The sequence below is a fragment of the Hemitrygon akajei genome, chromosome 3 (genome assembly GCF_048418815.1).
Source record: "Hemitrygon akajei chromosome 3, sHemAka1.3, whole genome shotgun sequence".
NCBI classification, from domain to species: Eukaryota; Metazoa; Chordata; class Chondrichthyes; order Myliobatiformes; family Dasyatidae; genus Hemitrygon; species Hemitrygon akajei.
In genome coordinates this window covers 169,670,886-169,686,453 of record NC_133126.1, presented here as the reverse complement: position 1 = coordinate 169,686,453, position 15,568 = coordinate 169,670,886, and the positions used below count along the sequence as shown (strand labels likewise).

Below are 15,568 nucleotides of genomic sequence, written 5' to 3'. Positions count from 1 at the left end.
GTGAATAGTGACTTCAGTTACCAACCTTCAGATCTGAATATGCATTGAAGATTAAATCTAAAATGCAACTCTGAACAATGGGTAGACAATGCTGATTTAAATTCATTATTTGTGTGTCTGTAGTATGGTTGCAAAAGAGGGAGGTATGAAAGGGGGTGTTGTTCAAAGGAAGCATTGTAAATATGGATTTATTTGAATTGTCATGAATTTGTCTTTGATCGTTAGCACATGAAATGTTGTGTGGACCTGTTTGGGTCAGTGGTTGGGAACGGTACAGTAAAATGCTAAAACTGTGGCCTATCAGGACATGGTTAGAGGCAGTATCCAAAAAAAAGGAAAGAAAAACAGGCGAAAGACATGTCAGGCACATAATCTCTCACCCCCATCAGTGCCCAGTCTGATCAAACTGACTGCCGATCAGATCATAGAGCTGGTGAAGACGGCTTCTAGTTCAGATAAAGAGGTAGCAACAACCCTCACTGCCTGCACTGGTGACCCGCAGGTGTACACAACAAAATTGTTAGGGGCTGGCTATAGGATATGTTGGTTGACATCAGTATTGATGGCAGACCTGTCCTTGCCAACATCCAGGCAGGCTATTTATGTTACAGGTGTAGGAGGAAAAACAGTGAAAGCAGAAAGAAATGAGTTGCAGATACTTGAAAAGGATGGGGTGCAGCTTCTAGTTTATATCTGGGTCTGTCCAAATAATGAGAGCACTATCCTTGGAATCGCCATTCTAAGGGAACCAGGGACCATTATTAATTCAGGAAAGGGAGAAATAATATGGACAAGCCAGGAGCAGCGAACATGTTCAACCAACAGAGAACACAACATAGCCAGCAAAGACTCAGCCACTCTGATGATCAGAGACTGGAGCCAGGACAGTGTCCATGGGTTACTTTGTCAGCAGTTCCCAGCAGTGTGGGCCGGACGCAAGCAAGAGGGTCGAGTAAAGATAAAGCCAACTAAAATAGTCCCCAATAAGCAGTATCCCATAAATACTGATGCCCCGACATCTGTCCACAGGACAGTAACAACAGTTAGGGACACAAATGATCCCATGAGCACCATCCTAACAGAGGGAGAGGCACACGAGTGTGAAAAGGAAATAGAGCAGGAAGAAGATATCGGTGTGAAGGAAACATCTCTGGAAGGGGAAGCAGAGGAAATGTTTATAGATGGGTCTCGGAGGTACACAGACAGGAAGCCACAGACTGGCTGGGCCATGATGAAGGAAACAGGTGAAGAATTCATTTCAGGAGCAGGTTGATCAGCTCAGGGGTCGGAACTGGCGGCCCTGATAGAAGCTGTGCGACAGTAAAGGCAGACGAGCAAATAAATATACAGACAGCCGCTATGCCTTTGGGGTGGTGCATGATTATCTGGTGCCATGGTCATGACAAGGATTTGTAACCTCAACAGGGGCAGGTATTCAACACAGACATCTAATACAAGAACTGCTGGAAGCAGTGAGTCTGCCAGCAGAGGCAGCAATGATTAAAGTAAACGCTCCCCAGAAAGGAGTGTTTTAAAATTGTTAGTTAAAATTGTACAAGGCATTGGTGAGGCCAAATTTGGAGTATTGCCTACAGTTCTGCATGGACTAGAAGGGCCGAGATGGCCTGTTTCCGTGCTGTAATTGTTATATGGTAAGGATCCAGAAAGGAAATGAGTGGGCAGGCATCCGTGATAAGAAGGCAGCAGAGGTACAGGAAGCAATTGAAATTGCAAGTGTGCAGGAAGAAACGACTGAAGCCAGTTTGGTAAAATAATATGAAGAGGTGGAGGCAGAAGAGAAGGAGAAATGGAGGAGAAAGGGAGCAAAGGAAATCTTCCCAAGGTGGGAAACCACAATTTTGGTAGACTAGAATCAGGGAGCACATTTCACAGAGAAAGTGGTGAAGGAATTGTAATGACTGTTAGGGATTCAACAACATTTCCACGTACCTTATCACCCTCTGAGTTCAGGAAGGGTAGAAAGGATGAACTGAACAATCAAGAATTGAACTGAGTTGACTTTATTTCTTAAATCCTTCACATACATGAGGAATAAAAATCTTTACGTTATGCCTCCATCTAAATGTGCAATGTGCAATCATAGTAATTTATAATAATTTATAATAAATAGAACAGTCAATATAATATAGAATATACTCAAGTCAGCGTGACTTCATCAGTCTGATGGCCTGGTGGAAGAAGCTGTCCCAGAGCCAGTGGTCCTGGCTTTTATGCTGCAGTACAGTTTCCCAGATGGTAGCAGCTGGAATAGATTGTGGTTGGGATGACTCAGGTCTCCAATGATCCTTCGGGCCCTTTTTACACACCTGTCCTTGTAAATGTCCTGAATCATGGGAAGTTCACAACTGCAGATGCACTGGGCTGTCCACACCACTCTCTGCAGAATCCTGTGATTGAGGGAAGTACAGTTCCCATACCAGGCAGTGATGCAGCCAGTCAGGATGCTCTCAATTGTACCCCTGTAGAAAGTTCTTAGGAGTTGGGGGCCTATATCAAACTTCCTCAACCGTCTGAGGTGAAAGAGGTGCTGTTGAGCCTTTTTCACCACACAGCTGGTGTGTATAGATCACGTGAGGTCCTCAGTGATGTAGATGCCGAGGAACTTGAAGCTGTTTACCCTCTCAACCCCAGATCCATCGATGTCAATAGGGGTTAGCCCATCTCCATTCCTCCTGTAATCCACAACCAGCTCCTTTGGTTTTGCGACATAGAGGGTGAGGTTGTTTTCGTGACAGCACTGTGTCAGAGGGATGACTTCTTCCCTGTAGGCCACCTTCTTATTGTTTGAGATCAGGCCAATCAATGTAGTGTCTTCAGCAAATTTAATTAGCAGATTGGAGCTGTGGGTGGCGATACAGTCATGGGTATACAGGGAGTAAAGGAGGGGGCCCAGTACACAGCCCTGAGGGGCTCCTGTATTGAGAATCAGAGGGTTGGAGGTGAGGGTGCCCACTCTTACAACCTGCTGGTGATCTAACAGGAAGTCCAGGATCCAGCTGCACAAGGTAGGGTCAAGGCCGAGGTCTCTGAGCTTCTTGTCGAGCCTGGATGGAACTATAGTGTTGAGGCTGAACTGTAGTCCAAGAACAGCATTCTCCCATAAGCATCCTTAGCCATAAAATGCCTTAGCCAAAGCTATAACTGAGATGAGAAAGACACGGGTTGACATATTACCAAGGATCCTGATCAGATTGCAAGCAACCCCAAACTGCACGGTGGTTACGAATTATTGATGGGGCGAGCAATGTGACTCCCTTATGGGGTAATTACAGGTTGTGGTGAGCCTGGGGCTTACAGGGGTAGAATGACACAGTACGTGAAAGACTTTTGTAACTAACTTAAAGCGTTGAAGGACCGAGCAAGACAACAGCAGCACATTGCTGATCAGAGAGAGCCAAAGGGAAAGGGGGTAGTCCTCCCACAGCTGGGTGATCAAGTCATGGCGAGGGCGAAAGGGCAGGGTTTGCTCCCAGATGGATAGGACCACAGACAGCACTTTTAACAAGGTGCAGACTCGGTGAGGCAGCCAGTGGAAACACTGGACTCAGGTTAAACCATACGACTCACCATCTTGTTGTCCCCACAGACAGAGCAGGGGATCAAGCGTACCCAGTAACCGTGTAATTACAGAGCACCTAGGAGTTGAACACCAGGCAGCCACACCAGAGCTGAGCACAGCTGATGGAAACACACCCACAGAAAATGTGAAGGCTGAAGACACCAGGATCATGACAGAAACCCATGAAAAGCATGCTAAAGTGTGATGGTCACGGTACTCCGTAATGAAGGCTGGTTGCTAAAGACAGATGATCAGTTGAATAGCACAGAACAGAAAAGATATTGGGGAAAATAGATGGGGAGGGATTTACGTTAAAGCAGAAACATCAAGTTCCACAACTTCAGTGGCATGGCAGACTGAGAAAGATTCCACGTGGCATCCAAAGGCAGTCATCCTCATCCCGAACGAGGAGTGAATACAAATCAGCTGGGCCAGTGATCGACTGGAAGTTTGCAAAAGGATGTCACTGGGGAGAAGTCCTTGCAATCATTCAAATAGAGACCACCCCAACCCCTTCTGGTACATCGATGAGAGGGCCTGAGAGCCTGATGCACTTATCTTGCTGGCTCCCCTGAAAAGAGAGAGCTTTAGCTACAAGAAAATAAAAGGGGAAAGACAAGGAACGTGATTAAACTGCGATTGGCCAGGGGGGAAGGGCCAACCGGTGTACAAATGAAGCTGCATTTCTAAAGACTGTTGTTCAAGTTTTCTGGAGAAATCTCTCTGCTTAGCATTAGGGATGATAGGGTAGATGTAGATGCACATAGAGTAATTGGGAGGGTTCTGAAGCAGGGAATTTCTGCTGCCCTATTTGAGAAGATCCTCCTGAAGGTTGGCCTTTCCTGGTACAATTTTATTTTGTCCAGGAGGCCCAAGAGGAGAGACTGTTTTTGGGATTAGGTCATACAGTGAATATTGACTTCAGTGACCAACCTTCAGATCTGAATATGCATTGAAGATTAAATCTAAAATGTAACTCCGAACAATGCTGACTTAAATTCATTATTTTTGTATATTTGGGTGTCTGTAGTATGGGTGCGAAGGAGGGAGGTGTGAAAGGGGGTGTAGTTCAAAGGAAGCATTGTAAATATGGATTTTGTTGAATTGTCCTGAATGTGTCTTTGATCTTTAACACATAAAGTGTTGTGTAGGGCTGGGCAGAGCAGTCCATTTCCAGAAGGATCTGCTGTGTTATGTTTTGTTGAATAAAGAGGCTGCTTCACAGCTACCAGTACTTTTCTCCAGTGACTTCATTCACGCAAAAACAGCACTGCTCTTTGATTGCAGGATAAAGGTAAAAACTATTTTCTAAATGGGGAGAAAAATCATACATCAGAGGTGCAAAAGGACTTGGGAGTCCTTATGTAGGATTCCTTAAAGGTTAACTTGCAGGTTAAGTTGGTAGTAAGGAAGGCAAATGCAGTGTTAGCATTTGTTTGGAGAAGCAAGGATGTAATGCTGAGGCTTTATAAAGCATTGGTCAGACCACACTCAGAGTACTGTGAGTAATTTTGGGCCCCTTTTCTAACAATGGATGTGCTGACACTGGAGAGAGTCCAGAGGAGGTTCACAAGTATGATTCCAGAAATGAAAGGGTTAACATATAGGCAGCTTTTGTTGGTTAAGGGCCTGTTTTCACTGGAGTTTAATTAATTAATGAAGGAGAATCTCATTGAAACCTATTGAATATTGGAAGTCCTAGATAGAGTGGATGTGGAGAGGATGCTTCATATTGCGGGGCATTCTAGAACCAGAGGGACAGCCTCAGAATACAAGGACACCCCTTTAGAACAGAGGTGAGGAGGAATTTCTTTAGCCAGAGGGTGGTGAATCGGTGGAACTCATTGCCATGGGTGGCTGTGGAAGCCAAATCATTGGGAATATTTAAAATGGAGGTTGTTAGGTTTTTGATTAGCAAGGGTGTCAAAGGCTATGGAGAGACTTCAGGAGAAAAGGGTTGAGAGGGATAATAAAACAGCTGTGATTGAATGGTGAGGCACTCCCCTCATTCATTCATTATCTCATTAATCTATAACCAGACAACTTCATAACACTGCAATCACTTTAGCATACCCTGGCCTCTGCCTATCAGAGGTACTGCTGTTGTCCTAAGCGTTCCTCCCAGAGACACTCTGAAACTCTGTTTTCCCTTTCCTATTTCTGATGGAAATCTCAACCTGTTTCTCTTTCTGTAAATGTTACCGACGCTATGGGGTGCTTCTGGCCATTTCTGGTTTTATTTTATATTTACATTGCAAGTTTCTTTTTCAGATTTTTTTTCTGCTGATGATCATTGGGAAAGGTACATTAGAAGTGACGGAGGTGTAGTCAATACAACTTGTGCTGTAAGAATACAGTATTGAAATCCTCTTCCTGAATGTCAGCACATTTTAGCTTTCACCATCTCCCAATCAATTCAATAAATTTTCAATTAAGCCCAAAGATCAGTAGACTGCTCTACAAGGGCAAGATCTAAAGAGATGCATCTTGCAACAAGCTAATTAAATAGAATTGGACTGATCCCAGTCAGTGAACAGGAGCACGAGAAGAAGCAGTTTTTTCATTTATGTCCATGGTTGAAGATTTAAAAAGGCAACACTTTGTGGCAGTTTTCAGAGTTGGACTACGCCCAATCAACAAATGGGATTCATTAGCAAGGGTGAATAAAGAGATGTCAAAGCCAACATAAAAACCAAAGAGTGGGCATATAATAGAGTGAAAATTAGTGGGAAGTTAGAAGATTGGGAAGCTTTTAGAAACCAATAGAAGATAAAGATAATATTAAAGAGGATACCAAAAGTTTCTTCAGATACATAAAGTGTAAAAAAGAGGTGAGAGTGGATATTAGATCACTAGAAATTTATGCTGAAGAGGTAGTAATGGGGGACAATGAAATGGCAGATGAATTTAAATATTTTGCATCAGCCTTCACTGTGGAAGACATTCCCAGTGTGGTGGAAGTTCCAGGGGGTCAGGGGTCATGAAGTGTGTGAAGCTGCCATAACCAGAGAGAAGGTTCTTAGGAAATTAAAGGGTCTGAAGGTTGATAAGTCACCTGGACCAGATGATGTACACGCCAGAGTTCTAAAAGAGGTGGCTGAAGAAATTGTGGTGGCATTAGTAATGATCTTTCAAGAATCACTAGATTCTGGAATGGTTCCAGAAGACTGGAACATTGCAAGTCTGCAACAGTGCCTCCTGCACCATTTCTTCAGCCATGCATCCAACTACCATATCATCCTATTTTTACCCTTCCTGGCAAGTGGCACAGGCAGAAGTCCAGAGATTACTACCCTTGATGTGCTGCTTTTCAGCTTTCTACCTAGTTCTCTATACTTTCTCCTCAGGACCTCATAGTTTTTCCTTTCTATGTCATTGGTACCAAAATGTACCATGACTTCTGACTGCTCACCCTCCCCTTAAGAATGCTACAGACCTGATCTGAGATGTCCCTGACCCTGACACCAGGAGACAACATACCACCTGAAAGTCTCTGTTATGTCCACAGAATTTCCTGCTTGCTCCTCAAATTATTGAATCCCCTGTCACCACTGCTCTCCTCATCTCCTCTTGCCCTTCTGTGTCATTGATTTAAACTCACAAACTTGAGCAACTAAATTTATTTCTTAAATAATGAAATATATGGAAAACACCCTTACTTAGAGGAGCTTATAAAGTTTTATTATTCTACCGGAAATGCCTTTTGTAATGACACTGTGCCCACACATGTTAATAAATAATCTTTACAACATGAACAATCATAAAGAACACTGTACATTAAAATAGAGTTGAACCCAACATATTTCAAAAGTATTAAAAGCATAGAGACTTACACTTAAGCAAAGCCAGCCTTGCTTCTTCGTTGGTTTTTCCTTGAGGTATTTGTCCTGCTTCATTGATCAAGGTAATATTTCAGTTTGTTGTGATGTATACTGAAATTGCTTCAAAGGGGAAATTAAGCCACATGCTTATTAAAGCAAATGTAATTAGTATTTGGTGGCCAGCCAAAATCTATTGAATTAGAAATGAAATGGTGAGTATATTAGGGGATGCTTGTTTGATAATCTAGAATTTCAATGGGTTTCTGTTGGCCTTCAGTCATTACAGGTAAGAAATGGGCAAAACAACTAGGCAGGATTCGATCAAAAATGCACTTTATGTCAGGAAGCAATTGCAGCCTTACTTGGTATTTAAATCATTTGAAGCACCTCTACAAATTTGGAAAGTTGTCCCAATTCTAACACTGTGTTATGAGCATAGAAGTAAATAATAATGCTGTCTTTGTGTACATTGCAGAACAATGGTTAGGTTAGCTAATAAGCTGACAAAGGCAAGGAAGACAATAGAAATGTTAACTTGCAGAGAGCAATTTTACAAATTACCGGCTTCAAAAATTTCATGGGAGTTCCTGTCTGTTCGTGGGTTGCTACATCTGGGATAGACACATCTCACTGTTTGAAGTGAGATGTATCATAGTGAAAGAAATTTACATTGTGAAGGCAGAATAATTGAGCTGTTTTTCCTTCTGGTGAGGGTGGCTTATTCAACAGAAGGATCTGAAAGATGCTGTCTTAATTGAATTTGAAATGCAGCATAAAAATGGTGTAATGGTTGACATCAAACACTTATACTGTACATTCCACAAAATTGACTGCAGAACTTTCCAACAACCTACGAAGTTCCATTAATGGAGGGCAGTAAGTCTGAAACATTGAAGGCTGGAAGTCTGACATCGGATATGTTGCCTATTTTGTCTTTTGCAAGGAAGTTTCCAGCCACCTCTTTTAAGTCTCCTACTTCCTCAGTGGTGTGTCCTGAGCTGTCTTTATTATTACAGACTGGAAGCCTGGACTCAACCCCAATGAACCCCTTCAACACAGAGGATGAATAATTGACCCAATATAGTGCTGGAGGTTTTGTTTGCTCTGAATTTGCATTTCAATGCTAATCCTGGGAATTCTATCATCCAACTCTCCCCAACTTCCCTGATCCCTGTTTACTGTTCATCCATCTCCTGGTAGGATATATTTCCAGCCTTGCCTAATTGTTTAATCTTCTCCCTTCTTCCATCCTGAAAACTCTGACCTCTCCACTGGATATGACTCCATTTCTTCTGCAAGACCTCTCCTTCTAACCAATCTCTCTTCCTCTGACCCCTCTTCTACCCTACCAAAATGTCCAAGATCCCATCAATTCCGGTTTGGCGTCTAATCTCTCTCCCCAATTCCTTCCTGGTTCTGAGAGAATCAGAGTCAGAATGGGATTTATTATCAAAGACATGACATGGCATTTGTTGTTGTGCAGCAGTGGTACAGTGCAGGGGCACAAAAACCCATACATTATAAAAGTAACTAAATAATGCAAAGAAGGAATAATGAGGAATGCTGAAAGATAAAGGAATACTGACATCTACCTTGGTGACAACTCTCAAACATCTCCTCATACTTATCCCTCCAGGAGAACTCCACTCCACACTATCAGAAAACTATGGTGAACACCATCACAGGCCTTATCCCATATCCAGTTCCCTAACCCAGCACTACCTCCTGCCCAAGATCCACAAACTGCACTGTCTGGGTAGAAACATAGGAACATGGGAAATCTACAGCACAATACAGGCCCTTCAGCCCGCAGTGCTGTGCTAAACATGTACTTACTTTAGAAATTACCTAGGGTTATCCATAGCCCTCTATTTTTCTAAGCTCCATGTACCTATCCAGGAGTCTCTTAAAAGACTCTATCGTATCCGCCTCCACCACCATCAGTGGCAGCCCATTCCACACACACACCACTCTCTGCGTAAAAAACTTACCCCTGGCATCTCCTCTGTACCTGCTTCCAAGCACCTTAAAACTATGCCCTCTCATGTTAGCCATTTCAACCCTGGGAAAAAGCCTCTGACTATCCACATGATCAATTTGCCTCTCATCATCTTATACACCTCTATCAGGTCACCTCTCATCCTCTGCCGCTTCAAGGAGAAAAGACAAAGTTCACTCAACCTATTCTCATAAGGCATGCTTCCCAATCCAGGCAACATCTCCTCCACGCCTCTCTATAGTTTCCACAGCCTTCCTGTAATGAGGTGACCAGAACTGAGCACAGTACTCCAAGTGGGGTCTGACCAGGGTCCTACATAGCTACAATATTACCTCTTGGCTCTTGAACCCAATCTCACGGTTGATGAAGACCAAGGTACCATATGTTTTCTTAACCACAGAGTCAACCTGTGCAGCAGCTTTGAGTGTCCTATGGACTCAGACCCCAAGATCCCTCTGATCCTCCACACTGCCAGAAGTTTTACCATTAATAAAAGGCCTATTGTCTCTGCCTGGTCCCTTCCTACTGAACTAGTGTCTTCATATCTCAATTCCATTCTATCCGCCTTGGTTCAGTCCCTTCCCGTCTACATCCAACTTCTCATTCCCTTGATCTCCTCAGTGACTTTCAATTCCCTGGCCCTGACATCTTCACCATGGATGTTCAGTCCCTATACACTTCTATCTCCTATAAAGAGGGCCTCAAAGTTCTCCACTTCTTTCTTGACAAAGATCCAACCAATCCCCCTCCATCACCAACTCCTCCATCTGGCAAAACTGGTCCTCACCCTGAACAATTTTTCCTTCAGCTCCTTCCAATTTCTCCAACCCCAAGGGATAACCATGTGCACTCACCTGGCCCCCAGCTATGTCTGTTTCTTTGTTTGATTTGTAGAACAGTCTATGTTCGAAGCCTTCCCCATTTATACTCCCTAACTCTTCCTCTGCTATGCTACCGACTGCTTTAGCGCTGCTACATGCACCCTCTCTAAGGTTGTCAATTTTATCAACTTCCACCTCACCCTTCAATTCACTTGGTCTATCTCTGTCACCTCCTTGCCCTTTCTCGATCACTCTTTCTGCATCTCTGGGGACAAACTGTCAACTGACATCTTTTATAAACCTACTAATTCCCATGGTTATCTTGATTACGCTCTTCCTACCATATCTCCTGTAAAAATGCTATTCCCTTTCCTCAGTTTCTTTGCCTCCATCACATCTGTTCCAGGACATGAGAGATGTCCTCTTTCTTTAAAGAACGGGGTATCCCTCTCTCTATTCTTGATGCTGCTTCACCTTCATCTGTTCCATTTCCCAGATATCTGCGCTCACCCCACCTTCCTGCCACCTTAATAGTGATACAGTCCCTCTTGTCCTCACACACCATCCCATCAGCCTCTACAATACATTATCCTCTGCAACTACCACCATCTCCAAAGGGATCCTACCACAAAATATATCTTTAACTCTTTGCCCCCCCCCCCCCCCACCGCCAGCTTACCGCAGGAATTACTCCTTCTCCTTATTACTCCTTATCCATTCATCCCTCCCCACTAATCTCTCACCAGGTACATATCCCTGCAAATGGCCCAAGTACTATACATGCCCATACACCTCCATTCAAGGTCTCAAACAGTCCTTCCAGGTGAGGCAACGCTGCAAATCTGCTGGAGTCATCTATTGTGCCCGGTACACCTGATGCAGTTTCCTCTACATTAGTGACACTGTCATAAATTCATGGACCGCTTCATCAAACACCTCCACATCATCCACCACAACTGGGACTTCCTGTTGGCCAAACATTTTAATTCCTTTCCCGTTCCACCGTGTCAATCTGTGGCCTCCTCTTGTGCTAAGATGAGGCCTCAGGGTAGGGGAGTAACACTTTCCTCTGGGTATCCTCCAACCTGATGGTATGAATATTGATTTCTCCTTCCAATAAACAAATTCCACCACACCCCATCCCTTCCTCTATTCCCCACTCTGACCTTTTACTTCTTTGCACCTTCTTCCCCCTGGGTCCCCTCCTCCTTCCCTTTCTCTTATGGTCCACCCTCCTCTCCCATCAAATTATTCCTTGACTTTTCCCACCCACATGGCTTCAGCTATTACCTTCCAGCTGGCCTCTTTCCCCTCCCACGCCTTTTTATTCTGGCATCTTCCTCCTTCCTTCTCAGTCTGAAGAAGGGTCTCACCCCAAAAAGTCGTCTGCTCATTCTTTTCCATAGATGCTGCCTGACTTGCTGAGTTCCTCCTGCATTTTGTGTGTGTTCCCAAAGAATAATGAGGTAGTGTTCATGGGTTCATGGATCATTCAGAAATCCAATGATGAAGGGGAAGAAAATGTTCCTGAATTATTCAGTGTGGGGCCTCAAGCTCCTTTATCTTCGCCCTGATGGCAGTAATGAGGAGAGCTCATGTCCCAAATAGAGAGGCTGTTTAATACCTGATGTCCCCCCAGGCCTAGGAGTGGTGGAAGCTGTGTTTCAGTCTGATTACTTGAGACTTCAAGATTAACCAGGGTTGTGGCAGAGGCCCAGAGCTAGGTACCAATGGCATGAAAGATGCTTCCTCACAGTACTGCCTGGGACAGGGTTAGCCAAAAATATGTGGCTGCTTAGGAAGCTGTGGGATTCATGCATGCAATTTCTCTGCTTCAAACATTCATCCATTTATCTAGTAGAAATGCAAGTATCTGCTCAGTCACCACATGAACAGAGTAAATGGAATTCCAACAAGTCCCAAAGTAAAACAATTTCTGCAAATGAGTCACTTCAACTCCAAATTATTCTTTAAAGTGTCCATTTCATACTCACCCTCTAATCTTTTTCTTTTACACACTATCTCAAGTTGTTGCGGTAAAACATCTCCATGTCAATGAATCACAGATGAAACACATCGTTTATCATTTGGTACATGGGAGACAAACTTCCAACATGTCAGTCAAATTACTGAATAATGTCTCAGTGATTTTCATATATGATTATCCGTCCAGGTCCTGATTCATTTCCCAGAGATAACAAATTAAGGAACAGGTCAATTATCTTATCTCCATGTTTCCCAAAGAGCTTGACATTGAGAATAATCAATTAGTGGAGCTTCACTAGAGCAGTTAAAAATAATAAAAATGGATGGACAACAACAGGAACTTTAGGGTCTTCCTGGATGGATGAATTTAAACGGTCTTAAGACAGAATATTTGGGCTTCAATTAAAAAAGAAGAAAATTGAACACAAGGGAAAATGCAGATGCTGGAAATTTGCAGCAACATATAAAAGCACCAGAAGAAAGTGCTAGATGTTCAGGGAGCATCTACGGAGGGAAATGGACAGACGACATTTCAAGTTGAGACCATTATCTTGACTGTAAGGAAGTAAGGAGTCATCCCATGTGGAAAAGTGAAGCAAGGAGGGTGGAGCAGTATGTAGGTAAGAGGTGGTTTCAGCTGAGGAGGGTGATAGGTCGAGCAGATAGGGAGAGAGCTGGAAAGTGACAGGTGGATGTGACAAAGGGCTGAGGAAGATGGAATCTGACCGAAGAGGACAGTGGAGCATGGAATAAAGGGAAGGAGATGGGGAGGGAACCAGTGTGTGTGGGTGATGGCAGTTGGAAAGGGTGGAGGAGAGGAAAGAGATAGAGTGATGGGGGGCAATTGGACCAGGAGGAAAGAGAAAAGGAGAACACAAAAAAAAATGAATGAAGGGCAGAAGTTACCAGGAATTGAGAGTTTGATGTTCATGCCAGCAGGTTGGAAGATCAGACACTTTGATGGCCAACCTAATCCTTCCGGCTTTATGTTTCTGTTCCCTTTGAACCTCTGCTGTCATTTTGGGTATACGTTGTTGACTGTGCCAACAATCCAGCTTCAATTCCCATGGCTGTCGGTAAAGAGTTTGTATGTTCTCCCTGTGACAGTGTCGGTTTCCTCTGGGTGCTCCAGTTTCCTCCTACATTATAAAGACATACGGTTAGGATTAGTGAGTAGTGGGCATACTGTTTTGGCACTGGAAACATATTTACAGCTGCAGGCTAATCTCAGTACATCTTTGGACCTTGTTGGTCATTGACGCAAAAATGACATTTCATTGTACGCTTTGATGCTTCAATGTACATGTGATAAATAAAGCTAAACTTTCTTTGTAAATATCATCAGTTTATATTCTGTATTTGAATGTTACAGATGCATTTAAAAAGTGCTGGCACAACTTCTCCACCAGCAGAAGATATTCAGACAATGAGCCTGTGCATTTCTATTTTCTAAACTACAAGGATAATCACAGTGTAAATATTTTTTTTAAAGCGGATAATTGGTGAGAACTGATTCCCCAACATTATGGAGGAAGGTAAGTATAAAAAGCTTTTTTGCATTAAACAAAACTTAAGTTAAAACAGAGAAGCATGATTATGCAACTACGTAACTATGAGATGTACTCCTTACAACAATTTGTATGAAAACAGACTTTTTTGTTCTAATGGTTTTCTTTCTTTTAAATATTGTGTATAATTTATGCTTTTGTTATAAATGCTGCACATACTCTCACTGGCTACTTTATCGAGTCACCTGTACACCTAGCCATTAATGCAAATATCTAATCAGCCAATAGTGTGGCAGCAACTCATTGTTTAAAAGCATGCAGGCATGATCAAGAGGTTCAGTTGTTGTTCAAACCAAACATCAGAACAGGGAAGAAATGTGATCTAAGTGACTTTGACCGTGAAATAATTGTTGGTGCCAGACAGGGTAGTTTGACTATCTCTGAAACTGCTGATCTCCTGCGATTTTCATGCACAACAGTCTCTACAGTTTACAGAGAATGATGCAAAAAAACAGAAAATTATCCAGCGAGTGGCAGTTCTGTGGGTGATAAAGCTTTGTTAGTAAGAAAGCTTAGAGAAGAATGGCCAGGCTGTTTAAGCTGACAGGAAGGCGGCAGTAATTCAAATAACCAGTGGTGTGCAGAAGAGCAATTCTGAATATAGAACATGTTGAATCTTGAAATGAATATTACAGTAGCAGAAGACCATGAACATTCACTCAATGACTACTTTGTTAGGTACCTCTGAAGTTCAAAACAAATTTATCAGCAAAGTACATATATGTCACCATATAAAACCCTGAGATTCATTTTCTTGTGGGCATTCACAGTAAGTACAAGAAACACAATAGAATTGATGAAAGACCGCGCCCGACAGAACAGACAACAACCAATGGGCAAAAAAATCCAACAAACTGTGTAAATGCAAAAGAAAGAGAAAAAATAATAAATAAATAAATAAACAATATTGAGAAAATGAGATGAAGTGTGTTTGAAATCTTCAACCCTCCCCCAATATCAAGGACACCTCAGTGTCTCAAAAAGCAGTATTCATCACTAAGGACCCTCACCCTCTGATCATTACCACCACTGGGAGTGAGGGACAGGAGCCCGTAGACCTACGCTCAATGATTCAGCAGCAGCTTCTTCCCTTCAACCATCAAATTTAGCTACAAATCCAACTTTATATAATACAGTGCCAATAAACCTAATTCTTATTCTGACTTCCCAGCTTCTCTCTCTCTCTCTCCCAATGTCATCTGCATGTTGAGTGCTTCTAGCAAACTCTGCTTTCATTTCAGCTATTTTCACCGGCAATATTCTACTTTGGCTTTAATTTATTGCTATGATTACTTGGACAGTTTCTTTAAACATATGATGTTTAGTTTAATCATTAAGCTATGAAGTTCAGTGTTTCATGGTATTTATTTAAAAAGTTTGATGTGCTTTAGAAATTCTTTCTGAAGATTCAGTGAATGACTTTCCAGGTGGCAACTTGGATTTTAATGACAATATGACATCTAGGGGTAAGAATAGCATGTCATATTATATTCCTGACAATTGTTCTTAAGGGAGAGAGGAAAGTATAATGATGGCAATGCCATTGATCTGTGCTTGAATTCTCAAGTACAGAAAGCTAAAAGATACAATATCTGAGGTTGCTCATAGCTAATAATCATGACTTTCATTAAATTTCCATAAGACAAAGGAGCGAAGTCGGCCATTCGGCCCATCGAGCCTCCTCCGCCATTTTATCATGAGCTGATCCATTCTCCCATTTAGTCCCACTCCCCCGCCTTTTCACCATAACCTTTGATGCCCTGTCTACTCAGATACCTATCAATCTCTGCCTT

The 15,568-nt window shown here is 42.7% G+C and overlaps 1 protein-coding gene across 1 annotated transcript in view; it reads left to right on the top strand.

The window, feature by feature from the left end:
* The first annotated feature begins 7,372 nt into the window (after positions 1-7,372).
* Positions 7,373-15,568, top strand: part of LOC140725622 (NACHT, LRR and PYD domains-containing protein 12-like) — a 40,063-nt gene continuing 31,867 nt past the window's right edge. The window contains exons 1-2 of the mRNA XM_073041313.1: positions 7,373-7,484; positions 13,580-13,742. Of these exons, the coding sequence (XP_072897414.1) occupies positions 13,733-13,742 (10 nt within the window). The 5' untranslated portion in view covers positions 7,373-7,484; positions 13,580-13,732. The remainder of the gene's footprint in view (positions 7,485-13,579; positions 13,743-15,568) is intronic.